Source organism: Oncorhynchus mykiss, chromosome 8 (assembly GCF_013265735.2).
Source record: "Oncorhynchus mykiss isolate Arlee chromosome 8, USDA_OmykA_1.1, whole genome shotgun sequence".
Classification (NCBI taxonomy): Eukaryota; Metazoa; Chordata; class Actinopteri; order Salmoniformes; family Salmonidae; genus Oncorhynchus; species Oncorhynchus mykiss.
In genome coordinates, this window is record NC_048572.1 from 37,491,954 (window position 1) to 37,512,025 (window position 20,072).

Consider the following 20,072-nt stretch of genomic DNA (forward strand, 5'->3'; position numbering starts at 1 on the left):
GAAAAGAATATGGAATATTAGACTCAGAGAATATACAGTATATCACCAAATGTCCAGTATATACTCAAATAGTATGAATACATGGTATTGGATTCCCCTGAACAATACAAAAATGTAAAATCTTGTAATAGGAATAGAAAGTCCTAGAAAAGTGTCTTGCATAGTGTGAGTAGGTCTACCTGCGCTGGCCCAGTTGTTTTGCGTCTTGTCTGGGGGGCTGTAGATGAAGCGTCGTAGGCTGGTGACGGCGTGGGAACCCACCAGGGTGTATCGGCCAAACGCCCTGCAGTCCACTACCCGGATGTTAAGAGGAGGGTGGAGCAGCTCGTTCTCTGGCAGGTCCTGATGGTGCCATGGGGGCAAAGGTCAGGGGGTCACATATCGAGTTAGGACTAGGTGGTATGAAGTTGCCCTGATCTAAGGTTTAAACATCTGGAATCTATGTACAGTACAGTATCTGTTGTCTTTCACTCTCTGAAAGGCCATCAAGATTTGACCAGGTTCTACTCACCACTTCGAACCACTTGACCAGTGTGCTGAAGTTGGGGTTCTTTTTGAAGTTCACGATGAGTGCAGACTGGACTCCTCTCCCTGCACACTCTATGTCCACCCTGGGTCTGTCCACCTGGGCCAAATTCACCCTCTTCAGGTCCCGCAGGCCCCAGAACAGAACCTGGACCACAACCCATCACACTGGATCAGGCCATTTGAGCAGCACCCCCCCAGATCTACAACTTATTTGAGGGTTCCGCATCTAACACACTTATGAATAACTTGTTTTGGGGGTTCCCTTTAGTTTCCCTTACAGGATCTCCACTTCTTGGACTCACAGTAATGAGGGAGTTCCTCCTCCTTTAAGTGTCTAGTGTTGGGGTACCTTCTCTTTGTCCTCTAGTTTGGGATATCATCCCCCTATTTGTAGTTTTAGTGCCCTCTCGGAGTTCTGTACCCTAGTCATAGAGTGTTGTCTCACCTCTATGCGATAACGGCTTAGGACAGGTCTGATGCCCATTGGCACAGGGAGGATGGGTCCACGGTCTGAGTCTGTCGGACCATTGATGGCAGGAAGCTCCGCCCTCCCCCCTTGCCCAATCTACTCAGGGAAGAGAATTGGGGTTATTTGTAAAAAAACAAATGTTTTAACCTTAACTAGGCAAGTCAGTTAAGAACAAATTATTATCTACAATGGCGGCCTACCCCGGCCAACAATGGGTCAATTGTGCACCGCCCTATGGGACTCCCAATCACGGCCGGAAGTGATACAGCCTGGATTCAAACCAGGGACTGAAGTGACGCCTGTTGCACTGAGATGCAATGCCTTAGACCGCTGCGCCACATACAGTATACACAGGGCCAGTTGTTTTGGTTGTTTAAAAAGAAATGATTGACTTGTATTTCCAGCATTATCCACTTGGTTTTCTGCAGGTCGAAAATCCAAAATCAATCAATCAATGTGTGGTTGTGCGCGAGTGTATGGTAAGCCAGGGGAGGAGTAGCTGTAATAATCTCAATTGCACAAAGCCTATTATTTAGCAGGGATGACTATTTGTAGATCAGTGATTCTACACCTTACTTTGCTCAAGCTGATCCTCTCTAATGGACAGGGAAGTTGCAGCTAAAAATGGGTCAATTAGGGGCAGGTTAAGGGGAGAGTAATTGTTAAGGGAATTTTTATCAATGATGACTAATTATGTATACATTTCAATCAGGACTGACTAATCAGAATACTATTATGTTACTGTATATGTACTAATCAGAATACCATTACAGTGCCTTGCGAAAGTATTCGGCCCCCTTGAGCTTTGCGACCTTTTGCCACATTTCAGGCTTCAAACATAAAGATATAAAACTGTATTTGTTTGTGAAGAATCAACAACAAGTGGGACACAATCATGAAGTGGAACGACATTTATTGGATATTTCAAACTTTTTTAACAAATCAAAAACTGAAAAATTGGGCGTGCAAAATTATTCAGCCCCCTTAAGTTAATACTTTGTAGCGCCACCTTTTGCTGCGATTACAGCTGTAAGTCGCTTGGGGTATGTCTCTATTAGTTTTGCACATCGAGAGACACATTTTTTTCCCCATTCCTCCTTGCAAAACAGCTCGAGCTCAGTGAGGTTGGATGGAGAGCATTTGTGAACAGCAGTTTTCAGTTCTTTCCACAGATTCTCGATTGGAATCAGGTCTGGACTTTGACTTGGCCATTCTAACACCTGGATATGTTTATTTTTGAACCATTCCATTGTAGATTTTGCCTTATGTTTTGATTCCTTGTCTTGTTGGAAGACAAATCTCTGTCCCAGTCTCAGGTCTTTGGCAGACTCCATCAGGTTTTCTTCCAGAATGGTCCTGTATTTCTCTCCATCCATCTTCCCATCAATTTTAACCATCTTCCCTGTCCCTGCTGAAGAAAATCATGCCCAAACCATGATGCTGCCACCACCATGTTTGACAGTGGGGATGGTGTGTTCAGGGTGATGAGCTGTGTTGCTTTTACGCCAAACATAACGTTTTGCATTGTTGCCAAAAAGTTAAATTTTGGTTTCATCTGACCAGAGCACCTTCTTCCACATGTTTCGTGTGTCTCCCAGGTGGCTTGTGGCAAACTTTAAACAACACTTTTTATGGATATCTTTAAGAAATGGCTTTCTTCTTGCCACTCTTCCATAAAGGCCAGATTTGTGCAATATACGACTGATTGTTGTCCTATGGACAGAGTCTCCCACCTCAGCTGTAGATCTCTGCAGTTCATCCAGAGTGATCATGGGCCTCTTGGCTGCATCTCTGATCAGTCTTCTCCTTGTATGAGCTGAAAGTTTAGAGGGACGGCCAGGTCTTGGTAGATTTGCAGTGGTCTGATACTCCTTCCATTTCAATATTATCGCTTGCACAGTGCTCCTTGGGATGTTTAAAGCTTGGGAAATCTTTTTGTATCCAAATCCGGCTTTAAACTTCTTCACAACAGTATCTCGGACCTGCCTGGTGTGTTCCTTGTTCTTCATGATGCTCTCTGCGCTTTTAACTGACCTCTGAGACTATCACAGTGCAGGTGCATTTATACGGAGACTTGATTACACACAGGTGGATTGTATTTATCATCATTAGTCATTTAGGTCAACATTGGATCATTCAGAGATCCTCACTGAACTTCTGGAGAGAGTTTGCTGCACTGAAAGTAAAGGGGCTGAATAATTTTGCACGCCCAATTTTTCAGTTTTTGATTTGTTAAAAAAGTTTGAAATATCCAATAAATGTCGTTCCACTTCATGATTGTGTCCCACTTGTTGTTGATTCTTCACAAAAAAATACAGTTTTATATCTTTATGTTTGAAGCCTGAAATGTGGCAAAAGGTCGCAAAGTTCAAGGGGGCCGAATACTTTCTCAAGGCACTGTATGTTACTGTATATGCATGAATTTTCTTTTTAATCCTAGTACTGAATATAATGTGTGTAAATATAATCAAGAATTAGAACAATGACTGTCTGTACCATGGTAGAAATGAATGAACTTATAGCCAGTCTGGCTAGAAGGCTTATCTACACAAGCTGACCTTGGCTAGGTCATATATTATCTTAATAGGTTGAGACATGTGAGAACCATACAGCCATTGTACTAGAGCGGAGATGACACGGGCTAGTACTGAAACTAATGATGTCATTTTCAGTTTATAACCTGTGGTAAAATGTGTAATGGGCAGTACTCTCGTGAATAAACGCTGCTGGTTGACTTTAAGACTGGGCTCTGTCCATTTTATACAAATAAGGGTCATGGAGGGATATAGTACGTATTGGATGATAGGACGGTCGTTCTGTACAAATAGGATAGCCATTAATTGAAAAGACATACCTAAATAAAGACATAACCTGAGTAGTCTATCTGTATATGGGAAGTAGTCTGACTATAAAGAAGTAGCAGATAGATATATTAAAACAGGTGAGGATAAATTAGGCTTGGTGAGAAGGCAGGGTAATTCTAGGCGAACAGAAAAATTGAACCTGTACAATGCTGAAAGAAATTAATGTCCAAAGAGGAGGAGAGGGACACTTAGTCTAGAGTAGTGAGATATGAGATATTATCGTTGAAAGTCCCAAGGAGAATATCATACGGGTGAAATGTAAAGTCCGATCAAAAGTCAAATCTATTGACAAAGTTTCCAGAAAGGAGAAATACATATAGAATCCCATACACATTGATTACCATTAAAGAGACACACACATAGTCAGACAAAAGAGCAACTAAAATAACTGTGTAACGATAAATACACTTAAATAGGTCATAGAAATATATACACAGACAATCATGAGAGGCATATTCGCCCGAGATTAAGACGGGATATTAAATAGGTGCTGGGGGATAGGACAGTGATCTTGTTTTAACTAGGCGTGGGGGGACAGGAAGGGAATTATATGCGGACAAGATAACTTGAATGGTCATTTGAATTGTGGGACTATTGATCATCGTTCCGATTCAACAAATAGTACTGAAATATCCAAATGAGGAGGAGAGGGTAACCAAAATCTAGAGAAATGGGATAACAGTCAAATCTATAGACAAGAGGTTCCATGCGAGAGGGAAGCCTAAGAAATAGTGGCGTGAGATAACGATTATTAGCGTTCTTTAAAAGCCCTCTGACACAACCGGAAAATAAGATATTAACTAGGGATTTTCGACCCCTGGGCTTATAGTTGTATAGGTAAGACCTAATATCTGATTCAACAGTCAAAGCTATTGATAAGGTTTCCATAAAGGAGAAAACACAAATAGAAATCCAAAGAGGTCCCGGAACTAACGGGAGATTACCGTTATAGGAGAACAAAGAGAATGGAAGGGAGGCGTCCAAAATCTGACTCAGACAAAGAACCTGAATAGAAGCTGATATTACTAAAATAGTCAGGAAGGGTTTTAAATTAGGACGATTTTCTGAGAATTCTCGGTGTCGAAGTTCGCGACTACAGACAATTCTAATAATATAGTTATTGGCGGGGAAACTCAATCATTTCAATAGCGGGACACTAAAGGCTCGTATTTCAGCTTTGAAACCGATAGACTAAAATTGATTTTAGATTGTAATTCATCTATTTGTATGTTTTGCCTGAAAAAATATGGTCGCTAGTGTTTGTATAAGATATGAACTGAACGTTTAATATGTTGTTTAGATTGAATTGAAAGAAGAATTCATTCAAAATAATGGCGAGACAATTTCGATGTAATATGCTATTTTGCCCAAAATTATCTGCTAGAATAATGTATTGAGATGGGAGTCATATTTAAATAAATGTATCATAGAAGAGAAAGTTACCTAAACCTGGTTATATGTAGGGAATAACGGAGAGATACGATTCAGTTATGTGCTACCAGGATGTTATATTTTTTTATGACTCGACTGACATAGGATAAATTTAGCACAGAACATGGTACGTTTAAATGTTAGGGTATAGAAAGTTGAGAAGTTTGGTTGGTTTTACTTTGTTGATAGAATTTAAAGCAGAACTCAATCTGAATAGGGAATATATATTTTACAGAGGCAGGCTGACGTGTGGCGTCATTTTACGTTGGTTACACAACACCGTCCTTCAAATTTAAACAGAGAAAATGGGTTGTGGCATTTAGAGGGAAAATGCATGCATTATAGCTTTGAGTTACTTTTCAAAAGTGGCTAAAAGTTCCAAATATTTTTTTTAAGGAGCTGAATATTGTAAGGATAGTCTGAAAAGATGCTACAGCTAGCAACGGAATTGCTAGGCATTCCATTGGGCTATATTGGACTATAAAATAGGTAAGAATAGTTGAATCGTAAAAAGTTGTGATTGTTTCCCGAGTATTGATTTTTGGTTAGGTAACGCCAGTGAATTCGAACAAGAAGTTAACGTATTCTAAAAACATTATCTGTTTTCATTACGGGGAACAAGTAAATGTCTTATCTTAAAGGGACAGTGCACGTTTATCACAGTGGTTTGAGTATATGGCAGTGTATACAATATTTTGGGGCAACAATTTGGAGATAGACTGAATGAGTTACACAAAATATCGAGGGATTTAAAACGAATGATGTGAAGGGATTATCATAATTATTAGGTTTCGTTGTTGTAGTAAACGTTTGGGTTAAGGGGATTTCCCTGTTCCCAGAGAAAAGATATCTTAAAGGGGTACACTCACATATGGAATATTAGGAGTTTTATTTTCTGAGTTTTAATTAGACAAGTGAATAATATATTGGGAATAGAGTCGTAATTAAAATGCTAAGTCAAAGACGAGACAGTTACTTAAATCATATGAATTCTAAATAATAACGAAGAGACAATTATGATAGATTTATGCCCATCGAAATGTTCTTATAAATTTAGCAAATTGAGAGATGAGAGATGTTGATTGATGTTGTAAATTCTAATTCAGGATTCAACAGATGTGATAAATTAGGTTTGGTTTATCGAACCCGTACTACTGTTGCAGCAGACAGCCAACAATTATTTACTACTCATTGAAAGTCGTTGCGGCTCGGCTCTAGGTTGAGCGCTTGTTGATGACATCACTCGCAAGGCACTTTTGTCGCCACGGAAATGATGTTGTGACTGGGGGTAACGGAGAAAATTGTTTGCTGATAAAAGTGTTTTGTTTATTTGGTTACTGGTTATGGTCTATTTTAGGGTTTGATTTAACTTAATTAAACATTGTATTCTGGTGTGTTTAAGTATGATTCCTTATTCCGGGACGGATGGAAGTTATCTAAAATATTTAAGTTGAAGGAGCCATGGGAGAATGCGTTTACATTTTTATTAAATATCTGGGATTAAATTACGGATTTCTTACACTGAGAAATGTACAACATTTGCGGCAGAGGGGAAAAGTAATACATTGGATAATAATGTTATCTGGTTCATTTTATCTAAGGGTAGTATGTTCATTTAAGTAAACATATACATTGATGTTGTTTAAAAATTATGATTCATGATTTGAGGTAAAGGGGAATTATAATTTGGTTTAGTTTATAGTTCACTTTTGAGTTTCTGAATCGAAGTAGCATAGTGAATGCTATTGAGGGGTTTTGAGTTCTTCTGGGAAAATTGATGTTTAGGTGTCTCACTTTTAGATTGTTTCCTGGGATTATAATCTTGGGGAGAGTGGGTGAGATTGAGGCCATAAACGACCAAATTGAAAAAGGCCTGGAAGTTCTGTTTATTCATTAAGGTTTGCAGATGTATAAACATAAAACATTTGTTGGGACTATTTGTTTTAGTGCAAAGGTATTTTAAAGAGGCACGCTCACATATGGAACTTTATGAGTTTTTATTTTATGAGTTTTAATTACACAAGTTAATTTTTTTGATTTTAAGGATAAAGGGTTCTTTAATATGTCTAATGTAGTATGGAACATGACTATAAAAGGGTGGTATGACCTATTGACCTTATCATGGCTATCTTTTGGGGTCTGATCAGCCTCAGGGGAGAGCCATTTGTATAATGAATTTGTGGTCATTTGGGTTACTAGTTTTAAGGTAAATTAATTATAATGGTGTTTTAGTTTGTGGTTAGAATTATTGTTTGAATCACGGATGAGAAAGTGATTCAGGATTCTGTTTTACAATAATAGCTGTGAAGTTTTTGAATTGGATATTATTGATTTGGTATTACAACATAAAATAATCCTATTTATCATTGAGAATAAATAGGGGGAGATAAAACATGGTCCTTTGAGGTTTGGACAGGACACCGTATTAAGCCAATAGGGCAGGAAATTACATAGAAAAATACGTTTCAGTTCTTAGGGGTGATAAATTACTGTAGATACAGTGCCTTGCGAAAGTATTCGGCCCCCTTGAACTTTGCGACCTTTTGCCACATTTCAGGCTTCAAACATAAAGATATAAAACTGTATTTGTTTGTGAAGAATCAACAACAAGTGGGACACAATCATGAAGTGGAACGACATTTATTGGATATTTCAAACTTTTTTAACAAATCAAAAACTGAAAAATTGGGCGTACAAAATTATTCAGCCCCCTTAAGTTAATACTTTGTAGCGCCACCTTTTGCTGCGATTACAGCTGTAAGTCGCTTGGGGTATGTCTCTATCAGTTTTGCACATCGAGAGACTGAATTTTTTTCCCATTCCTCCTTGCAAAACAGCTCGAGCTCAGTGAGGTTGGATGGAGAGCATTTGTGAACAGCAGTTTTCAGTTCTTTCCACAGATTCTCGATTGGATTCAGGTCTGGACTTTGACTTGGCCATTCTAACACCTGGATATGTTTATTTTTGAACCATTCCATTGTAGATTTTGCTTTATGTTTTGGATCATTGTCTTGTTGGAAGACAAATCTCCGTCCCAGTCTCAGGTCTTTTGCAGACTCCATCAGGTTTTCTTCCAGAATGGTCCTGTATTTGGCTCCATCCATCTTCCCATCAATTTTAACCATCTTCCCTGTCCCTGCTGAAGAAAATCAGGCCCAAACCATGATGCTGCCACCACCATGTTTGACAGTGGGGATGGTGTGTTCAGGGTGATGAGCTGTGTTGCTTTTACGCCAAACATAACGTTTTGCATTGTTGCCAAAAAGTTCAATTTTGGTTTCATCTGACCAGAGCACCTTCTTCCACATGTTTGGTGTGTCTCCCAGGTGGCTTGTGGCAAACTTTAAACGACACTTTTTATGGATATCTTTAAGAAATGGCTTTCTTCTTGCCACTCTTCCATAAAGGCCAGATTTGTGCAATATACGACTGATTGTTGTCCTATGGACAGAGTCTCCCACCTCAGCTGTAGATCTCTGCAGTTCATCCAGAGTGATCATGGGCCTCTTGGCTGCATCTCTGATCAGTCTTCTCCTTGTATGAGCTGAAAGTTTAGAGGGACGGCCAGGTCTTGGTAGATTTGCAGTGGTCTGATACTCCTTCCATTTCAATATTATCGCTTGCACAGTGCTCCTTGGGATGTTTAAAGCTTGGGAAATCTTTTTGTATCCAAATCCGGCTTTAAACTTCTTCACAACAGTATCTCGGACCTGCCTGGTGTGTTCCTTGTTCTTCATGATGCTCTCTGCGCTTTTAACGGACCTCTGAGACTATCACAGTGCAGGTGCATTTATACGGAGACTTGATTACACACAGGTGGATTGTATTTATCATCATTAGTCATTTAGGTCAACATTGGATCATTCAGAGATCCTCACTGAACTTCTGGAGTCATTATTTAGGGTAGATAAGGTTGTTACCTGGGCAGAGCCAGGTATCAAAAGGGGGATGGGTAAGTTAGTGGCCTATTGGATAATAAACTAATACTAATAAAAACAATTTTTAGCTAACACATAGGCATAGAAGTTAAAGATATAATCAGATAAAACATATGAGAAACTGTTTGTTAATCAAGCCTGTATGTCCAGGATTTTCTGCATTACAGGTGAATTACAGGTGAAGCCACTCAATGCAGTCCCTGAGGCCTGTTGGGGGAGCCATACCAAGCACTGCTGGTGACTGCCTTCGAGGTGAGGATAGCCGAAGGAGCTCCCGGGGTGCGTATCACACATTGTGGGAGGGTAGGACACTGTCGAACAATCACAGAGGTACGAGAGGAACTGCAAATCTTTTAGAGTGCGGGGGTCAAACTCCTACTGAAGACTTCCCTTAATACCCGACTTTTCCCCAGCTGTGAGCGTTCATAGAAGTGAAGGTGTGTCTTGGCCTCTTGCTGGTGATATGTTTTTGGGGAAAAGGGTGGGGCTTCATCGGAGGGCTGTTCGTCTGAGCTGTCTTATAGTGGGTGCCATATTCTTGATACAGCACGTTCCACCTGAGTATGCAGAGAGTGGTAATTTGACCCATGGTTTAGACAATGAGGATTTTGTTCCAAAACAAGCATAAGAGATCCCTAGATCTGGGTAGACAGGAAGTTAGCGTAGAGGTTGGGAAGGATCTCTCAATTGAGTTTATGCAGACCAAATGGGGTCTCTAACTACATGGCAGTCTAGGACTCTGAGCCATTATGGTATATATCGGTGCAGGTCCCCATATTGATCGTGGACACAGGTCATAGCTCATACGGAGAGAGAGGGCTATATGAATCCACTCACCCAGTATGGAAGGAGGTGTAGTATAGTAAAGGTGAGAGTTTTGACTGTAATCCAGAGAGAGGGATGTATTGCATAAAGATACGCCTTACCCTTTAAACAGTAATGAAGGAGGATCTAGGGTTGTGGTATGTTGGATATGACCAGTTTTCGGTCGAAACCCTAGTACGGTTCCGGGTAGAGGAGGTTAGGCCAGTATGGTAAAGCTGTTCACGAAAGCAGGAATGCCAGATAATGATAGTTGCATTGATTTGCACTATTTATATCCACAGGTTCCTCCCTTTACAGTGACCGGAAGAGATTATTACCGTTTGGCCCGGTACAGTACTCTTGGGAAATATGTAGGGGAAGGTAGTACCTGCAATTGGACAGAGAATATTACCACTGACGAGACCATGTCTAATTTGATAGGCGGTTTGAACCCTGGGGATTTCAATAACGTAAAGTGGGTCAGGGCTGACATCTGGAGGTTGTGTGGGGGAATGATGTCAGGGTGAGGTTTTACCGGCATTTGGACAGGATTATGCTCCCTTGTACATTTGGGAATGCCTTTCACACTCATTCAACACCGAGACATGAAGTTAGCCAAACGGGAGAAAAGAGGTACTCCATCTGGGTCTTTTGATGACAACGTATACATTGATAACATTGGGGTTCCACAGGGGGTGCCAGATGAGTTCAAAGCAAGAAATCAGACCATAGCAGGATTAGAGTTAAGCATTTCCATTTCCTTTTTACATTTTACATCCCAAATAACACAGCTCCGGACGAATCAGTGACCGAAGCCTCAGCTGGTTTGCCCTGGCTCACGGTTTGGCAGAAAACTCTGGGGTGGATACTTATCTGACTAATTGGTTTGATAGTACGTTTGGAAAATGGAAAAATATTATGATCACTGTGTTATGGGCTACATGCACCTTTGTGACTGTTTTACTTTTATGGGGCTGTTGTCTAATTCCCTGTGTACGAGGCCTTATTTCCAGGACTCTGGAGAAATCGATGACAATAGATGGTGAGGTACCAGCCGATTCCAGGTTCTAACCCGTGGAGTGCTGAATGGATGTCTACAGAACAAGTAGATGAATCTGGATCCTTCATTTGCGGGGAACTTATGTTTGATGAGACCATTTTTGATATTTAGGGAGGTTAGGTTGTATCTTGTTTCAATATTAGACTGTTGTTTTATGAAGATTGTAACGAAAATCCTGATAAGAAGAGTTATGATTCTGATGTAGGCCTAAGAAACAGTCATTGCGAATGCAAGTAGTGGGTTATGTTTAGGTGATGTTTTGATAACAAGAAATATTTCTAATAAAAATAGAAATAGGCTTTTTAATATTACAATATAACTACATGTGTGGTTGGATGTATAATATTTAATCAAAGGGTGGATATGTTAAGGGAATTTTTATCAATGATGACTAATTATGTACACATTTCAATCAGGACTGACTAATCAGAATACTATTATGTTACTGTATATGTATGAATTTTCTTTTTAATCCTAGTACTGAATATAATGTGTGTAAATATAATCAAGAATTAGAACAATGACTGTCTGTACCATGGTAGAAATGAATGAACTTATAGCCAGTCTGGCTAGAAGGCTTATCTACACAAGCTGACCTTGGTTAGGTCATATATTATCTTAATAGGGAGAGACATGTGAGAACCATACAGCCATTGTACTAGAGCGGAGATGACACGGGCTAGTACTGAAACTAATGACGTCATTTTCAGTTTATAACCTGTGGTAAAATGTGTAATGGGCAGTACTCTCGTGAATAAACGCTGCTGGTTGACTTTAAGACTGGGCTCTGTCCATTTTATACAAATAAGGGTCATACAAATTCTTATGAATTGACAGAGTGTTTGATTTTAATTGGGTATTAAAACAGAGGAATTTAATTCCACCAACAGTAATTGAAACCAACCATGGAAGTATGTTATAAGGGATTTGGGGGTATCCCCTATCGGGACTCGAACCTGGGTCCAGTGACTATCAAGCCTGTCAAGCCAACACCTTAACCATTATACTATTATCTCCCCTTAAACTGCCCCTAATTGACCCATTTTTAGATACGGTACATCTTTCAAGTCCATTAGAGAGGACCAGCAGCAAACCAAGTGGATAATGCTGGAAATACCGGGTTAAAAAAAAATCAACAAATAATACAAACAAAACAGCTGTCACTAAGTATTAAAAAAAACAGAAGAACATATGCAAATTATACATGTAGAAATGTACAAATTGATATACAACACAGTCAGCATCAGTATTCCGAGATAAAAGTGACCCAACTGAAGCTGTTGAAACTTAGTTTTTGGACTTAGGACTTAGTTTGTCTGAAGTTTTTAGTTTGGCTTCCTAGTTTGGCCTGGATTCTCTTCCTAGTTTTGCAGAGGTACAGACGTTAGAGAGAATCGTTACAGAGCAAGACACTGAATAGAGATGAATGGGGCAGAAAAGGAGAAAAGCACCTTTATAGAATAAAACATAGCAGAAGACGGAGGAGGCTGGTGGGATGAGCTATAGGACAGGCTCGTTGTCATGGCTAGAATGGAATAAATGGAATTGAGTCAAACATGTGGTTTCTATATAATTCATGAGTTTGATACGTTTCATTTATTCCATTCCAGCTTTATTCCCACCAGCTTCCATTGGCAGAAGAACACTTGGAGTGAGAACCAGAGAGTGACCATAGAGGGATGGGCAGAAGAGTGAAAAGAGCACCTTAATCTGAGGAACTGCAAAGTCATGGACAGCAATCAGAGCCCTCCTGATCTCCTCATGGTCATAGGGAATCTGCAGAGCAGGGGCAGGATACCGGAGTATGTAGGTTGGAGGGCACAATGTAGGGGGTCGTAGGGCGAGGTTCAGTGAAGGACAGAGGGAGAAAAGAGGAGGAAGGAGGGTCAAGGGACCACAGGGTGGACGTGGGATTAGGAGACGGTGGGAGTAGGGGAGAAGAGGCATAGAGGAAGAAGGAGAGGAGGACACATAAATGTGGGAGAACAGACAATTAGATAAAATGGAAATGGATAACAGGCAGATGAAGAAAAGGAAAGACAGAGAGAAAGAGACCTTTCTTTTCTAGATTTGCTGAAGAGTTAGCTAGTGACCGTGTTCCATGCATAAGGGTGTGCACAACTGTTCAGTAGTTGCATATTCCACGCATTTAGTAAATCGGTAGAAGATCATTCTCTGCGTGATTCATTTGTCCAATAACTTCTTGCTTGTACGTCGGGTGTGTATTTTTAAACTCTTTTCATGCTTGTCGCTGGCATGCTCTCAGTGTGTCCTTGTTATGTGTTAGTTTCCTAGTGTGTGTGTGTGTGTGTGTGTGTGTGTGTGTGTGTGTGTGTGTGTGTGTGTGCACATGTGTCTATATGCGTGCATGTGTGATCAGTTTACCTGTAGCAGCTCGAAGGCAGCCAGTAGGTCACCGGCGGTAGAGTTACCACGGTAGATCTGGTAGTACTCTAGCTGAGGGGGGAACCTCGGGGGTCCGTAGTGCTCGTCACACATCTTAGTGATGGGCTTAGCAAACGTACGACCAATGAACTCTGCCTTGCCCTGGATGCAACCAACGGTAGAAAGAAAAACAAAGTTAGAAACGTTTCTGGGGTGTACTTCCTGTCATGTCCACTGGGGGTCAGTGTAAGCACAGAGGTAATGCTGAAAACAGTGTAAAAAGCGGGGACTATTCAGAGAAGATGCGACTGTAAGACTAACAAAATACTTAAAAGAAGTCCTACTAGGGGCCATACCCCTATGGGTTCCATCAGTTTATGAGACGCATGCATGACTATTAACACTTTAACCAAACTAATCAACTACTGTTTCAGCTGTCAAACACAACCGTGTCTACAACTACTAACTTCAACCACTACCGGAGGAATGCAAGAGGACCATGCTTATGGCTACGTCATGGACAGATGGTAAACCTAGTTTGGGAAGGGCCTTTTAAAATAGCCTGTCCTGCCTCTTGTATGACTCCGCTAACTAGCTACATTGCTACGCAAACAGAAGCCCAAAGCAGGAGAGGCGCTACTTCAAGCGTTCACACTCTACTTAGCCCCAACAGAATCCACCACATGAGGAGGTACAGGAGGAACATGGTAAATGAAGACAAGAACAGATACACAGTCAGGACATATGGACAAACACCGTGTTGGGATCACAGATCTCACAGTACTTTGAATCCTTGTATCCTTTGAATCCCACAAAACAATTGCTTCTCTATGGGTATAGATAGACCTCTACCACAAGGATAGGCCCCCCCTCTCCCTTATCTCTAGGGTCGTACCACAGTGTCCTGGTCGTAGACCTCTACCACAATGATAGGTGGGTCGTCTCGTAGCTCGCCGGCCTCCCCGAACAGCTCAACATCATCAAACACCAGCAGCTGATCCCACGTAGGGCACAGAGTCTCACTCAGGACCTAGAAACACACAAATAAAAGTTTTAAAGAACTCACACCAGCACACACACACACATACGCACACACTCACGCACACCCTCTCTCTTACCTCAGTGACCTGGCTGTGTGTGGAGAAGAAGACCCTGGCGAAGGGGTCTGACAGGCCACTGCTGTCTGCAGCAAACAGACTCCTGGCCTGGTACATGTGAGCCCTCAGCTGGAATACCTGCTTCACTGCAGCCCAGAGAGAGGACACAGAGATGAGACAACACTCAGATACACAGGAGAGCAGAGAGAGGACACAGAGATGAGACACCACTCAGATACACAGGAGAGCAGAGAGATGACACAGAGATGAGACAACGCTCACATACACAGGAGAGCAGAGAGAGGACACAGAGATGAGACAACACTCAGATACACAGGAGAGCAGAGATGACACAGAGATGAGACAACACTCAGATACACAGGAGAGCAGAGAGAGGACACAGAGATGAGACAACACTCACATACACAGTTGTGAGCCACCAACACTTGAGTACGTACTTCAATAAATGGGTAGAGGGAATGTGTAACTATAAAACTTGGCTTTTAAAGCAACTACCCACTGGACACGTCAATTCAACGTCTATTCCACATTGGTTCAATGTTGATTCAACCAGTGTGTGCCCAGTGGGTACTTACCTACTTTAGCTACAGTATACAGTGCTGTAGGGGTCACAGATTGTAGACAGACGTACTGTTATAAACCAGACTGATAGGGGGTAAAGACTGCAGACATGAGCCTGTCCTGGGAGCCTTGTTCTCTTCAAAGCCGTTGGGCAGGCCAGACAGGAAGTCCTTCCTCTGTTTGTTGAGGCCCAGCCACAGGTACATCTCCATCTTAGCCTGCACTGTCCACCCGGCTGGACCAAATCCCTTCTTACCAGGCAGCTGGGGACACAAACGTTACAGCGACGTTACAGGGACATTTTTGTAACTTTCATCAGCTATAGTAACATTTTCATCTTAGCTTGGGTTCTAGAGACGCAACGTCACAGACATACAAGAGCAAACGCTAACGTAAATGGACTTTCATCAGCTCATTGTTTTATCACAGGTTTTGCATTCATCACTTCATTCTCTACCAGAAAGTAGGCTGGCCCTCTCTGACACTGCATTCTGTACATTTATAAATCCCTTTTTGCAAAAGTTTGTACCTAACTTACATAAATATTCTTCGCAATACCCTACAGTTGGACGCGTTGGTGCCTTTCTGGCAATCCGCATTGTCGTTAGAGGAACGCTTTACTGAGGGATGTGGGTTTTTTTTTTCCGAGTGTGTTTGTGGTACTTTTATTTGTGTTTCCAATGCTCCTGCCTTGATTGTGTCATGCAGGCATCCCTGGAAGAAGAAGCAGAGGGTGGAGAGAACCAAAGAAGCTTCACGTACCCTGAGGAAGACAGCTTTGACCTTGCCACAGTCCTTGCCTGTCTCCTCGTCTACGATGGAGTAGAGGATATCTTTGGAGGGGATGCGGGCGTAGGCGATACGCTTGTTGCTACTCATCATCCATACAAACACGTCTGGGATACTATGCTGGGGCTGGAGGGCACAGGGGATACAGGTTCAAAGTGTTATTGACACCCACAGAGTGGTCAATACAGGCTGAAGTTCCTGGGCGTAACATAGATGACATTGATATCCACAAGGACGCACACTATTTCAACAGTGAAGGGCATTTCATGAGTGTACAGTTTATTAGTTCACAGTGGTGCTCTTAACTGTACAAAGCGATTGGTTATTATTATGCTAGTGTTTTATTTAAGGGAGAGTTAGGATCCACTGGCGGGAGGTTGCTGAATGTTTTTCTGAGGTTGCCTGTGCTCTCTCTATCAATTGCTCTGTCGATGCACCTGGAATGTGTTATAAATAAAGTTGAGTGTAACAGAATCTGTACCTCGTCGGCAAGGAAACGTAGCCTGTGCAGGAAGTTCTGAACCATCTTCAGTTTGTCTCTCACTGTGTTCCTCTTCACCTGGGAGCGAATCAGCTTGGCCTGCTGGCCCATGCTCTCCTATAGAGAAGGACATGACATTATACACATTCCCACCCTCTGCTGCATAAGGATAGATCCATAACCATAGCAACTCTATCCATCACTCTCTCAGAGCAGCGCTGTACCATCTCTCTCATGCAGGACTTGAGTCTCTCTTTGTCCAGTTTGGTTCTGCCTGCCTGGTTCTGGTCCTTGTTGGCCAAAGTGACGAAACGACTGAAAGTAAAGACACAGAGACACTTAAAGAAGATACTTTGCATAATAGGATCAAATCAAAATCAAATCAAATGCTATTTGTCAAATACTTACTAAACAACAGGTGTAGACTAACAGTGAAAGGCTTACTTGCAGGTCCTTTTTCCAACAATGGAGAGTTAAAGGTAAAAAAAATAAACAAGTAATTATGAATTGATTATGGTTGTCGTAGCAGTAATGTTATCTCACTTGCAGCCAGTACTGAGTTCCTCCAGCACCCCTCTGAGTCTGCGCTCTGGATAGGCTGTCTCTGTCTTGATGATCTCCTGCACATCATTCAGACCCTCCTCCTGTCAGACACAACACACAAACAAGGGCATCAGATACAATATACTCTTAGAAAAAAAGGTGCCATCGAGAACTTTAAAGGGTTCCTCGGCTGTTCCCATAGGAAAACACTTTGAAGAACCCTTTTGGGTTCCATGTAGAACCCTCTGTGGAAAGGGTTCTACAAAAGGGTTCTATGTGGAACCAAAAAGGGTTCTCCCTGGAACCAAAAAAGGGTTCTCCTATGGGGACAGCCAAAGAACCATTTTTGGAACCCCTTTTTCTAAGAATGTAATACCTTGAGTTATTTGGGATTAATTAACATATTATCCTGCACAATGGTGCACATTCAACATGAGTGATTACTGACCAGTTTGTCAGCGATCTTGTCCATGATGTTGGAGTTGTAAAGTCTTCTCCTTTGGTCCTGCCACCAGCTCTTGATGTAGATACACGGCTTCTTCTCAAAGTAGGGCAGGTGGAAGTAGTTCCTAAAGTTTGGCACAAATCAAATTAAACAACCTTTTCTAGGCTGTGCAGAACATATGTGATCCTATCAACTCTCATCTGACAGGGGAGAGGAAGAGAGTTGACATTATCAGAGTGCCTCAGAGAATGAGATCAATGGAAACTGATTTCTTTCATATCTCTCTTTTTTTCATGTTGTACCGTGCACCATGTTATTTTTTTTTATCTCCATTATCTTATGTTAGAGTATTTTGGTATACATACTGTATCTTATTCTATGAATAAAGAAGACCAAGTGGTACACTGACTTTTTTGAGTTGTGACACCCCATTATCAAAACAATATTTCTAAGCAGAACTAAGGCTTTAGGGGTGACCCAGGAGGAACTAACGGAACATGACCAAACCACCACTGATGACCCCTGCCCCTCTGACCTGTCTGTTATGACAGGTTTCATGGGTGGGGAGGAGGACACAGACACCAGGTCCCCATCATCATCTGCCTCGTCCTCACTGGAGTTCTGCTGGATCAGCTCTGACTCCTCCTCATCACTTTCTCCTCCTCCTCCTCCTCCCTCTTTCTTCTTCTTCTTAGCTGCCGAGGGCTTGCTCACTCCATCTATCTGGTTGCCGTAGTTGCCTGGGAGAAGGAAATGGGGAAAATAAAGTAGTAGAATTTTATGGTTGTGTTATTGTTTGTGTTATTTACATGCCAAACATACAAATCATTGAGTACTCTCTTTTTAGACAAAGTGTAGTACTTACCTATTGTGACCTCGAAGCTGATTGGCTTATCGCCGATCTTCCTGTCGATCATGGTGGCCTCCAGGAAGGAACCAAACAGGAAGAATTCCTCTATTTTCCCTGTAACACTCTGAACGACAGAATGAAGAAGACAAAGTAAACAACCGAGTACAAATGAAAGGTAGAACCAACCCCCATTTGACCTTAAACTCACACACACACCACCCAGTATGCTAAATAAACAAATACAGTCTCAGTTACCGACACCCAGGTTTCTCTTTTTAATCAAACAATGTATTGTTTAGTACTGATTGAGATGTTGAGCACGTTAGGGTTTGCCTCGTTAATCTCTCTCCCTCTCTCCCTCCCTCTCCTCTAGGCTAAGGGGTGGTAGCTACACCTGCACCTGGCATATAGTCAAACTGATATGAACAACTTACTGCACCCAAGGGAGACATTAGGGAGGCATTAGCTAAACAAAGAGACAGCTAGGGGACAGTTGGGAAAGCTAATGTTTAGCCTGGGGTAACACTGCTTACTGATTTCCCTAACGGCCAGCTAACAACTTTAACAGCAATATAATGTCAATGCAATGCAGTATAACAACAGAATGGAGACATCTAACCACTGACTGTTTACGGCGAGGTCAGGAAGTCATAGGCAGGGTCAAAGGGCAAACCTGAAGACGTGTAGGGTTTTATGTATCTTAACTGAAAAGATTTGGGGATACTCAATAGTTCGGCAGTTTCTCCCAATAGTCCTATGCCTCATAATCAGAATTAATGGGGATGAGAAAGGTCATGTAAGGTAAATATAATGGAAAGTTTGAACATAGTACTGCAGTGTGAGGTGTGAGTCAATGACAGCCAGCCAATGTACACTCCCCTTTGAAAGGAAAAGCCAATGGAACTTACCTCAGACATACATGGCAACCAATGAATAGTCACCACCCAATCAGCACTCACCTCTGAGATGTTAGAGACAGGCTCCACCTGCACCTCGGTGGAGCTTACAATCTCAGTGGAGGTGGTGTCCAGGATCTCCACGGCAACGGAGATGAGGAGGCGGGCCCTGAAGGACACGCCTTCCCCCAGCCCCTCATTCAAGTCCTGGTGCTCATCCATCAGAGTGTACTGCCGGGTGGAGCCATACATGTTGACCCAGGCTGGGCCCATGGTGGGCAGGAACCCTGGGGGAGGAGAGGAGGGATGGAGGATGACAGGACAATTCAACAAAGAACAGGGTCCTGAGAAAGGCTATTGCCTGTGTGGTGTCGGGCAGGAGCAGCAAACTATTGTTGACTTTCTTTAATCATTTGGGTCAAAGCCCTCTAATGACTTGGTAAAAACGACTGACTACCAAAATGACTAATGTGCTACAATAAGATTGGATTGACCCAATGTCCTGGCAATATTCTACTTTTGAGCTATGGTTGGGGGCATATAGGACCTCACCTTTGTCACCATCATTGGCGATCTTTCGCAGGTCAATGAAGTGTGTTCCTATGGCGACGTCATTGACTTTGTCGGAGTCTCTTATCTGGACCTTCATGCGTTTGCAGAGCGGAGGAAACATCTCAGTGAAGACCACCTGCTCATTCCAGATCGGCTCATAACTACTCTTCTGGACCGACGTCTTCCCCTGGAGGAAATAACATCAACATACGCCTGGATTGACACCCGTTCAACTCTTACACTGACACTTCATATTATGCAAATGTATACTGTATTTATAATGGGAATGTGATCCATTATGTAAAGTAAAGATATAAAACAAACAGTTTCAATAAGACAGTTTCAGGTTCATGGTATG

The 20,072-nt window shown here is 41.9% G+C and overlaps 1 protein-coding gene across 5 annotated transcripts in view; it reads right to left on the reverse strand.

The window, feature by feature from the left end:
* The window catches only part of LOC110530908 (otoferlin), a 152,732-nt gene that overhangs the window by 17,725 nt on the left and 114,935 nt on the right, over nucleotides 1-20,072 (reverse strand). For 4 of the 5 annotated variants that reach the window (XM_036985432.1, XM_036985434.1, XM_036985431.1 and 1 more), the window contains exons 14-30: nucleotides 19,715-19,901; nucleotides 19,226-19,449; nucleotides 18,282-18,390; nucleotides 17,952-18,156; nucleotides 17,420-17,540; nucleotides 16,972-17,072; nucleotides 16,653-16,743; nucleotides 16,429-16,545; nucleotides 15,921-16,073; nucleotides 15,229-15,421; nucleotides 14,598-14,722; nucleotides 14,375-14,509; nucleotides 13,480-13,641; nucleotides 12,799-12,870; nucleotides 974-1,093; nucleotides 512-673; nucleotides 180-342 (exon numbers count right to left, since the gene is read on the reverse strand). In XM_036985432.1, coding sequence (XP_036841327.1) covers nucleotides 180-342; nucleotides 512-673; nucleotides 974-1,093; nucleotides 12,799-12,870; nucleotides 13,480-13,641; nucleotides 14,375-14,509; nucleotides 14,598-14,722; nucleotides 15,229-15,421; nucleotides 15,921-16,073; nucleotides 16,429-16,545; nucleotides 16,653-16,743; nucleotides 16,972-17,072; nucleotides 17,420-17,540; nucleotides 17,952-18,156; nucleotides 18,282-18,390; nucleotides 19,226-19,449; nucleotides 19,715-19,901 — 2,440 coding nt within the window. The remainder of the gene's footprint in view (nucleotides 1-179; nucleotides 343-511; nucleotides 674-973; nucleotides 1,094-12,798; nucleotides 12,871-13,479; nucleotides 13,642-14,374; nucleotides 14,510-14,597; nucleotides 14,723-15,228; nucleotides 15,422-15,920; nucleotides 16,074-16,428; nucleotides 16,546-16,652; nucleotides 16,744-16,971; nucleotides 17,073-17,419; nucleotides 17,541-17,951; nucleotides 18,157-18,281; nucleotides 18,391-19,225; nucleotides 19,450-19,714; nucleotides 19,902-20,072) is intronic. The other variant, XM_036985435.1, reaches the window with a different exon arrangement.